The sequence below is a fragment of the Hylobates moloch genome, unplaced genomic scaffold (assembly GCF_009828535.3).
Source record: "Hylobates moloch isolate HMO894 unplaced genomic scaffold, HMol_V3 SCAFFOLD_19, whole genome shotgun sequence".
Taxonomy (NCBI): domain Eukaryota; kingdom Metazoa; phylum Chordata; class Mammalia; order Primates; family Hylobatidae; genus Hylobates; species Hylobates moloch.
Genome location: NW_026652294.1, coordinates 34,674,111 through 34,685,033, shown reverse-complemented (window position 1 = coordinate 34,685,033; position 10,923 = coordinate 34,674,111). Strand labels below are relative to the sequence as shown.

Sequence of the window (10,923 nt, the reverse complement as noted above, 5' to 3'; positions counted from 1 at the left end):
GTCATCATGAGGTGGGTGGCTTCAGATCCCACTTACGACACGAGATCTGATTAAAGAAAAACTTGGCCGGGTGTGGTGGCTCACACCCGCAATCCCAGCACTTTGGGAGGCTGAGGCGGGTGGATCACCTGAGGTCAGGAGTTCGAGACCAGCCTGGCCAACATGGTGAAACCCCATCTCTACTAAAAATACAAAAATTAGCTGGGCACAGTGGCGGGCGCCTGTAATCACAGCACTTTGGGAGGCCGAGGCAGGTGGATCATGAGGTCAGGAGTTCGAGACCAGCCTGGCCGACATGGTGAAACCCCACCTCTAATAAAAAAACAAAAAATTAGCTGGGTGTGGTGGTGCGTGCTTGTAATCCCAGCTACTCAGGAGGCTGAGGCAGGAGAGTCACTTGAACCTGGGAGGCAGAGGTTGCAGTGATCCAAGACCATGCCATTGCACTCCAGACTGGGCAACAGAGCAAAACTCAGTCTCAAAAACAAAAGCAAAAACAAAAGCAACAACAAAAAAGAGAGAATACTTTGGAAATGAGCAAGAGTGGCATTCACTGCCAATGAGTGAAACCTCCTCAGAGAATAAAGCCCTTGGTCTGAGGTCTTACCCTGTCATAGTTTTCTTTTGCTGTGTAACAAATTACCCTAATACATAGTAGCCTAAAACAACAGACATTTATTATTTTGGATGGTTTCTGAGGGTCAGGATTCTGAGTGGGGCAGGATGGCCTGGCTCAAGGTCTCTTGTTAGGTTGGATTCACGCTGGAGCTGCAGTCTTCCAAGGCTTGATTGAGCCTGGAGGATCTTCCCCTGAGCTCATGTGTGATGCTGTCGGCAGAAGGCCTCAGTTCCCTGGCATGTGAGGTTCTCCACAGGGCTGCTCATGACGTGGCACCTGCCTTCCCTGAGAGCAAGTAATCCACAAGACAGCATGACCGAGACAGGAGCCACAGTGTCTTTTATGACTTAGCCTGTGAAGGCACACACTGTCTCTTGTGCTTTATTTTGTTCACTAGAAGTGAGTCACCAAGTCCAGCCCACTCTCACGAGGAGGGGAATCAGGTTCTACCTCTTGAAACGAGGAGTATCGGCTAGGCATGGTGGCTCACACCTATAATCCCAGCACTTTGGGAGGCCGAGGCGGGCGGATCATGAGGTCAGGAGTTCGAGACCATTCTGGCCAAGATGGTAAAACCCCATCTCTACTAAAAATAAAAAAAATTAGCTGGGCATGGTGGTGGGTACCTGTAATCCCAGCTACTTGAGAGACTGAGGCAGAGAATTGCTTGAACCTGGGAGGTGGAGGCTGTAGTGAGCCAAGATCGCACCATTGCACTCCAGCCTGGGTGACAGAGTGAGACTCTGTCTTAAAAAAAAAAAATCCTTTGATCAACATCTCTTCAACACCTTGCCCTTCTAACTATCCTGGACATATTTTTTTTTGAGACGGAGTCTCGCTCTAGGCTGGAGTGCAGTGGTGCAATCTTGGCTCACTGCAAGCTCCGCCTCCCGGGTTCACGCCATTCTCCTGCCTCAGCCTCTCCGAGTAGCTGGGACTACAGGCGCCCGCCACCACGCCCGGCTAATTTTTTTGTATTTTTTAGTAGAGACGGGGTTTCACCGTGGTCTCGATCTCCTGACCTCGTGATCCGCCCGCCTCGGCCTCCCAAAGTGCTGGGATTACAAGCATGAGCCATCGCGCCCAGCCCCTGGACATATTTTTAAAACCCCACCCTCTCTCACTGCCAAATTGTGACTTGTGACCTCTGAGTTAGCCCAACAGGCCACCCCCTCTCACTGCCAAACTGTGACTTGTGACCTCTGAGTTAGCCCGACAGGCCACCCTCTCTCACTGCCAAACTGTGACTTGTGACCTCTGAGTTAGCCCTTAGCTCTGCTCTCTCCGGACCCCAATCCTCAACATCAGCACCTCGGTTCAGCTGGCAGCCTCCATGCCTTCAGGATTCCAGCCTGCACAGACTCCAGACTCTATGGCCCCAGTCGCCTACTTCCCGTACTTCGACAGGACCTACCTGGGGGTGGCCGTGTCACTCAATGGGGGCAATGTGCTGGCCACGTTTGTCCACGTGCTGGTTCAGTGGATGGCAGATCTAGGTAAGGTGTGGCCCACACAGCGCTGTGTTCTCTGCCTGTCCTTTCTACCCGACAGGGTCTCGGAGCTTCACATGCGATTTCAGCGTCCACACTGAGGTCTCAGACCCTGCCAGGTCCTGGCATAGTTCTCCCATCCTTTGGGATCTGAGCTTGCAGCCTCTTTTCTTCTTGTCCTCCGAGCTGCCATCACCTACTCTTTTCTTTGGGTTGGGCACCCTTCCCCCAACCTTGACTGTGAACCTTCCTAACAGTCTCCCCAGCTTTCCCCCGCCCTCCCTGCTCCCTCTTTTCCCCTCCTGCTCCCTTCTCTTATTCCTGGGATAGAATTGATGAAGTTTTCTCTGTGCTCCATGGACAGATGCTCCTCGACTTACAATGGTGCATATTTCACTTACAATGCACTTATATCCTGAGAAGCCTGGCCCATAGGAAGTGCGATGCAGGCTTTTCTTCTTCTTCTTCTTCCTTTTTTTTTTTTTGAGATGGAGTCTCGCTCTGTCACCCAGGCTGGAGTGCAGTGGCATGATCTTGGCTCACTGCAACCTCCGCCTCCCAGATTCAAGGGATTCTCCTGCCTCAGCCTTCCGAGTAGCTGGGATTATAGGCATGCGCCACCACGCCTGGCAAATTTTTGTATTTTTAGTAGAGATGGGGTTTTGCCATGTTGGCCAGGCTGGTCTTGAACTCCTGACCTCAGGTGATCCACCTGCCTCGGCCTCCCAAAGTGCTGAGATTATAGGTATGAGCCACTGCGCCCGGCCTGATGTAGGCATTTCTTTTTTTTTTTTTGAGACGGAGTCTTGCTCTGTTGCCCAGGCTGGAGTGCAGTAGTGCGATCTCGGCTCACTGCAATCTCCGCCTCCCAGGTTCACGCCATTCTTCTGCCTCAGCCTCCCAAGTAGCTGGTACTACAGGCACCCACCACCACACCCAGCTAATTTTTTTTTTTTTTTTAGTAGAGATGGGGTTTCACCATGTTAGCCAGGATGGTCTCGATCTCCTGACCTTGTGATCCACCCGCCTCGGCCTCCCAAAGTGCTGGGGTTACAGGCGTGAAGCCACTGCGCTCGGCTTGATGTAGGCATTTCTTAAAGAAGCACGGTGCAGGGTGGAACCCAGGAGAGTGGTTTTGGTTCCCAGCTGTGTCCCTGAGTCATTATTTGGCCTTGGCAAGTCCCTTCCCTTCTGTGTTTTCCCATCTCCAGTGTCTTGTGGTCTTAAGTCCTTGGGTTAAAATTAACTCAACAGCTCATAGCAGCTTTCGCCTCCGTTAGCCCTCACTAAATAGATTGGGGGAGCTGAGGACGCAGACACTCTGCTAGAGGCCAGGCCTGTCTTCCAGGCCTCCAGCTGGGATGCACCTTCCCTCAGGTACCCCAGAGTTTGGGTCATGGCCCAGGTATTTCCCAGAGAGGATGAAGAATATGTTTTAACCTTCCCTTGCAACCTTTTTTGCGCTGTGCACGGTGGCACGTGGCTGTAATCCCAGCTACGCAGGAGGCTGAGGCGGGAGGATTGCCTGAGCTCAGAGTTGTTCAAGTCCAGCCTGGGCAACATAGCAAGACCCTGTCTGTAAAAAAAAAAAACAACACCTTTTTTTCCTGAACTTTTACTAAAGAAAGATAAGCACATGATTTAAAAAATAAAATAGCCAGGCGCGGTGGCTCATGCCTGTAATCCCAGCACTTTGGGAGGCTGAGGTGGGCGGATCACCTGAGGTCAGGAGTTTGAGACCAGCCTGGCCAACATAGTGAAACCCTGTCTTTACTAAAAATACAAAAGTTAGCCAGGTGTGGTGGCTCACGCCTGTAATTCCAGCTACTCGGGAGGCTGAGGCAGGAGAGTCACTTGAATCCGGGATGCAGAGGTTGCAGTGAGCTGAAATAATGCCACTGCGCCTATGCATTTGCAGAGGTTAAATGTTCCCACGGTGTGACTCCTCAGTGACTCTCTAGATTGGTGGGTCTCGGCACTGACCACACCCTGGAAGTACTATGGAGTTTAGAAACAGCGTTGCCTCCTGGTGCCACGCCCAGAAATGCTGATTTATTGGACCTGGGGTGTGGGCCTTGAGCATGATGTTTTATAAAAGTTCCTCAGGTGATTCTGAGGCCTGGAGTGTTAATAAGCACTGCTCTAGAACTTTCTCCTCAGAAAGCCTGGTCCACAGGCCTGGAGTACAGTTTCCTCTGGGAGCTTTTAACAAATGCAGAACATTAGGGTCAGCCCTAGGCAATCTGAGTCCAAGCTATGTGTTAAAAAGATCCCTGGCTGGGCGTGGTGGCTCACACCTGTAATCCTAGTACTTTGGGAGGCTGAGGTGGGCGGATCACGAAGTCAAGAGTTCAAGACCAGCGTGGCCAATATGGTGAAACACTGTCTCTACTAAAAATACAAAAATTAGCCTGGTGTGGTGGTATGCACCTGTAGTCCCAGCTACTCGGGAGGCTGAGGCAGAAGAATTGCTTGAACCTGGGAGGCAGAGGTTGCAGTGAGTCGAGATCGCACCACTGCACTCCAGCCTGGGTGACAGAGCAAGATTCCATCTCAAAAAAAAAAAAAAAAGATCCCTGAGTGACTCATCTGTATGTTCAGGCTGGAGAAGCCCCAGGTCTAGGTCAGGGGCTCCCCAGCATGGCTGTGTATAAGAATCACGCACAAATGTTTACAAATTCCAGCTCTCAGCCTGCAAACTACACCAGTTAAATCAGAAAGTCTGGAGACGGGGCCCAGATGCTCTCAGGAAACCCCGATGCTGATAACTTTCTTCTTTTTTTTTTTTTTTTTGAGACAGAGACTCACTCTATCACCCACGCTGAAGTGCAGTGGCGTGATCTTAGCTCACTGCCACCTCTGCCGTCTGGGTTCAAGCGATTCTTCTGCCTCAGCCTCCTGAGTAGCTGGGATTACAAGTGCCTGCCACAGCGCCTGGCTAATTTTTGTATTTTTAGTAGAGACAGGGTTTCACCATCTTGGTCAGGCTGGTCTTGAACTCCTGACCTCGTGATCCACCCGCCTCGGCCTCCCAAAGTGCTCGGATTACAGGTGTGAGCCACCACGCCCGGCTGATAACTTTCTTCTTATCCAGGCGATGTTTGCTTTCCCTAAGGTAATGCGAGCTTAGAGATCAAAAGTGATTCTAAGGTCAAAGTGTATTGAAACCGAAGACTTTTTTTTTTAAGACCAGGTCTCGCACTGTCACCCAGACTGCAGTGCAGTGGCACCATCTCAGCTCACTGCAAGCTCTGCCATCCGGGTTCAAGTGATTCTTATGCCTCAGCATCCCAAGTAGCTGGGACTACAGGCATACACTGCCATACCTGGCTAATTTTTGTATTTTTAGTAGAGGCGGGGTTTTACCATGTTGTCCAGGCTAGTCTGGAACTCCTGACTTCAAGTGATCCACCTGTCTTGACCTCCCAAAGTGCTGGGATTACAGGCATGAGCCACTGCGCTTGGCCTTTGTTTGTTTGTTTGTTTGTTTGTTTTAAGAATGCAGAGATGGCTGGGCGTGGTGGCTCACGCCTGTAACCCCAGTACTTTGGAAGGCTGAGGCAGGTAGATCACTTGAGGTCAAGAGCTTGAGACCAGCCTGTCCAATGTAGTAAAACCTTGTCTCTACTAAAAATACCACAGTTAGCCAGGTGTGGCGGTGTGGGCCTGTAATCCTAGCTACCTGGGAGGCTGAGGCAGGAGAATCGCTGCAACCCGGGAGGCAGAGGTTATAGTGAGCCGATAGGATATGTGCCACTGCACTCCAGCCTGGGAGACACAGTGAGTCTCAGGAAAACAAAAACAAAAACAAAACGCAGAGCTAACGTGGTGTCAGGGAGAAAAGTCCGACCGGGATTCTGGCTTGACACTGAAAAGCAAGTTGTAGGATGGTCAACTCATCCTTCTTCCTTGGATTTCAGGTGCCCTGTGCACATAACAAGGGTGGCCCAGACAGTGATCCGTCCTGGATCCTGGGATTTCTGATGCTGCTAACGACCCTAATGACATCCATGATGATAGTTTTGTTTGTTTGTTTCAGATGGAGTGTTGCTCTTGTTGCCCAGGCTGGAGTGCAGTGGTGCAAGCTCCACTCACTGCAACCTCTGCCTCCCAAGTTCAAGTTATTCTCCTGCCTCAGCCTCCTGAGTAGCTGGGATTACAGGTGCCTGCCACCACACCCGGTTAATTTTTGTACTTTTAGTAGATACAGGGTTTCACCATGTTGGTCAGGCTGGTCTTGAACTCCTGACCTCAGGTGATCTGCATGCCTTGGCCTCCCAAAGTGCTGGGATTAAAGGCGTGAGCCACCACGCCCAGCCAATGATAGTTATTAATCAGTATATGCATTTGGTCCCCTTGGTTAAGAAGCCTGTGTTAGGGTTAGGGCTTACAGCAGCACTTATGAGACCTCACCCTGCTGTCTGGCTGGGGTCTGCACTGAGACAGCGGGCAGGGATCCAGGGCAGAGTATAGCTAGCCTGGCTATAGGAGTCCCTGAGCCCAGAACCACCAGCTGCAGCGGGAGGAGAAGCAGCAAGTAGCGCTGTTCCCACCTGTGGGAATTCTGTACCATCTCAGCCTGCATTGAGGGGGACGCATGAGCTCACACAGATTTTCTCTGTCTCTGGCAGGCCTGGAGGTTGAAGAATCCACTGTGTATTCACGCATGATCCAGGCAGCTGTGCAGCAGAGAGATACCCACCTGACCATCACCCCAACAGTGCTGGGGGAGAGGCACCTGCCAGACCAACTGGCCTCAGTAACCAGAATCTCCTCCTCTGACCTCTCCCTGGGGCACGTGACCCGGGCTCTGTGCCGAGGCATTGTTCAGAACCTGCACTCCATGATTCCGATTCAGCAGCTCCAGGAGTGGGGCGTGGAGAGGGTGATGGGCAGTGGGAGTGCGCTGTCCAGGAATGAGGTGCTGAAGCAGGAGGTGCAGAGGGCTTTCCCTTTGCCCATGTCCTTTGGGCAGGATGTGGATGCAGCTGTCGGGGCAGCTCTGGTCATGCTCCGGGGATACCTCAACTAGAAGGAATCTTAGACAGCAAACTCTTTTGCCAAACGACTGCTGTGAATTTTACCTGATTAACATTCCTGACACCATCTGTGGGTCATCCTTTCCCTGGACCATTCAGTGGACAGCTTTTAAGCAGTGCTTGTTGTGAGGTCCCATCTCGGCCAAGAACTTACCTTCAGAACATACTCTAATGATGCAGCCAGGAGCCGTCAGCCAGATCCCAAATGAGTGCCTTCCGAAATTGACCCACCTGGGAGCTATTTACAAATGTCCATGTGGGAGAGAGAGAGCCTGAGAGCACAGTAGCCCAGCCTTGTGGTCAGCAGGCTCATCTGTGGTTCACCTGTAGACAGAGAGCAGATCAATGTGTACTTCAGACACCAGAAAGTCTGGTGGATTTGGTCCCAAGTGGGAAAAGAGACCTGCCCCATGCCCAGCTTTTGATTATTGTTTTTGGAGACCTGAAGCCCACACTCGGGTCATATGGACTTCTGGAAAAGTTCTTCTCTCCTGGACTGAAACATGTGACCAGAGGCCCCTTTACTAGTCTCATCCTCCCCTGGCCACAGCTGCTTAGCTGGGGCACGGATTGACCCAAGTGCGATGCAGCAGGCTGGCTCAGAGGATGATGCGCGGCTGTGTGCCAGCCTTCTTGCTGCATGTACTCAGCCTCAGGAGAGCTTGCTGCTCCCAGGCCGCCCAGGTCTTCACGGCACAACCGCCCGGAAGGCAGGTTGCAGAGAAGGAGAGGCGGATGGCATGAACAGCAAGGGGGACCGATGCCGTGCGGCTTACACCACTCCAGAACCTGACAAGGCACCAGCAGGACCCCTTGCTAGGAGCACGTCTGTGCAGCCGTGTTTTTGCCCCTGCACGTCCCAGAAGCCCTCATGGGAAGGGATGCAGCCAGGCAGACTCCTGCCAGATGGGGCAGGTAGTTTATTCAAAGAGAACTCTGTATCCCATAGGCCTAGGCTCTCCTTTTGCTTGGCGTGGGCTTTGCTGGCCCACTGTGTGTTCCTGGCTCAGCAGAAGCATCCATTTGAGTCAGCATCCCTGTAGGGATCCCAGAGCGTCATAAGCCTTCCTGTGATTGGCAGGGATGGCTGTGGGGTGGCTTCCAGGAGGGGGCCGCCATCGCCGCGTCTACTCCCAGACTCCCAAAGGAGCCCAGGCTCGAGCAGGCCTGGCCCAGAGGCACCCCGGCAACCATGAGTTTGGGAAGCAGTTGTATTCTCTCTCTCTCTCTCAGTATCCACGACAGGTATGAAACATATTGTCTTTTTATAAATGTCATTTTACAAATTATGTGATTATCTGGAAGCTCTGAGATGAGAGCAAATGCCTGATCATGTTGGCCAAATGTCAGATACTAAAGCCCATTCTTGGCCGGGCGTGGTGGCTCCCGCCTGTAATCCCAGCACTTTGGGAAGCCAAGGCGGGTGAATCACCTGAGGTCAGGAGTTCAAGACCAGCCTGGCCAACATGGGGAAACCCTGTCTCTACTAAAAATACAGGCCGGGCGTGGTGGTGCATGCCTGTATTCCCAGGTACTCAGGAGGCTGAGGCAGGAAAATCACTTGAACCCGGGAGGCGGAGGTTGTAGTGAGCTGAGATCGCACCATTGCACTCCAGCCTGGGTGACAGAGCAAGAGTCTGTCTCAACAAATAAATAAATAACTACAAAGCCCATTCTTCCAGAGTCTTGTGCCTTAAATAAAACACACACCTCTCTGCTTTAGGAAGACTGTGCAATGGCACAGCCACAGAGCTTGGTTCGGGAGGTTGAAGTGCTCTGGGGAGCATTCGTAGATCGTCCTCAGAAAAGCCTTGCCCTGGTGTTCTACCAGACAAACGCCTGCCCATCACCCAGGAAAGCTGTCCACAGTAGTCCCCCCTTACCCACGGTGTCCCTCTCCATGGGTTCAGTTATCCACGGTCAACCACGGTCTGACAATATTAAATGGAAAATTCTTCAAACAGTTCCCAAGTTTTCCGTCGTGCGTTGTTCTGAGCAGTGTGATGGAGAGTCTCTGCCGTGCCGTCTGGGATGCAAACCATCCCTGTGTCCCCCGCGTCCAGGCCGTAGACGCTCCCCGCCGGTCAGTCACTTGGTCATCAGATCGCCCGTCCTGGTATCACAGTGCTTGTGTTCAGGTCAGTCCTTTTTTACTTCATAAGGGCCTCAAAGCACCAGAGTAATGATGCTGGTGGTGATGCTGGCTGTTCGTATATGCCAAAGAGAAACCGTAAGGTGCTTCCTTTAAGTGAAAAGATGGGAAGAAAACAGTCATATGCTGAATCTTCTATCTGTGAAATTGTAAAGAAAAAGAAATTCATGGCCGGGCACGGTGGCTCACGCCTGTAATCCCAGCACTTTGGGAGGCCGAGGAGGGTGGATCACGAGGTCAGGAGATCAAGACCATCCTGGCTTCACGGTGAAACCCCATCTCTACTAAAAATACAAAAAAGTAGCCAGGCATGGTGGTGGGCGCCTGTAATCCCAGCCACTCGGGAGGCTGAGGCAGGAGAATGGCGTGAACCCGGGAGGCAGAGCTTGCAGTGAGCTGAGATTGTGCCACCGCACTCCAGCCTGGGCGACAGAGCTAGACTCTGTCTCAAAGAAAAAAAAAAAGAAATTCATGCTAGTTTTTTTTTGCTGTGTTGCCCAGGCTGGAGTACAGTGGTGCAATCTCGGCTCACTACTGCAACCTCTGCCTCCTGGGTTCAAGTGATTCTCTTGCCTCACCCTTCTGAGTAGCTGAGATTACAGGCTCCTCCCACCACGCCTGGCTAATTTTTTTTGTAGTTTTAGTAGAGATGGGGTTTCACCATGTTGGCCAGGCTGGTCTCGAACTCCTGACCTCAGGTGATCCACCCACCTCAGCCTCACAGTGGCAGGCGGGAGCCACTGACCCCGGCCTCATGCCAGTTTTGCTGTCACACCTCAAACTGCCAAAGTTATGGTCACAGTGTGTGATAACTTTTATTAGAGTGTATTGTTAAAACTGTTCTACTTTGGCTGGATGTGGTGGCTCACGCCTGTAATCCCAGCACTTGGGGAGGCCGAGGCAGGTGGATTACCTGACGTCAGGAGTTTGAAACCAACCTGGCCAACGTGGTGAAAACTCGTCTCTACTAGAAATACAAGTTAGCTGGGCGTGATGGCGCGCGCCTGTCATCCCAGCTACTCAGGAGGCTGAGGCAGGAGAATCGCTTGAGCTTGGGAGGCAGAGGTTGCAGTGAGCTGAGATCACACCACTGCACTCCAGCCTGGGTGACAGAGCGAGACTCTGTCTCAAAAAAAATAAAAATTGTTTTACTTTATTGTTGTTGTTAATCTCTTACTGTGCCTAATTTGTAAACTAAATTACATTACAGATATGTATGTATAGGAAAAACATGGCATATACAGGATCCAATACTAGCTTTGGTTTCAGGCATCCATGCAGGGTCTTGGGACGTATCCCCTGAGGATGACAGGGGGCTACTGTATTTTTTTTTTTTTTCTTTTAGACAGAGTCTCCCTCTGTCACCCAGGCTGGAGTGCAGTGGCGCGATCTCAGCTCACTGCAACCTCTGCCTCCTGGGTTCAAGCAATTCTTGTGCCTCAGCCTCCCGAGTAGCTGGGATTTTAGGCATGTGTTACCACGCCTGGCTAATTTTTGTATTTTTAGTAGAGATGGGGTTTCACCATGTTGGCCAGGCTGGTCTCAAACTCCTGGCCTCAGGTGATCCACCTGCCTTAGCCTCCCAAAATGCTGGAATTACAGGCGTGAGCCACCACGCCCGGC

The 10,923-nt window shown here is 51.7% G+C and overlaps 1 protein-coding gene across 1 annotated transcript in view; it reads left to right on the top strand.

Annotated features, from left to right (window-relative positions):
• The window catches only part of SHPK (sedoheptulokinase), a 45,516-nt gene that overhangs the window by 18,027 nt on the left and 16,566 nt on the right, over positions 1-10,923 (top strand). The window contains exon 6 of the mRNA XM_058431908.1: positions 6,741-8,393. Within this exon, the coding sequence (XP_058287891.1) occupies positions 6,741-7,141 (401 nt within the window). The 3' untranslated portion in view covers positions 7,142-8,393. The remainder of the gene's footprint in view (positions 1-6,740; positions 8,394-10,923) is intronic.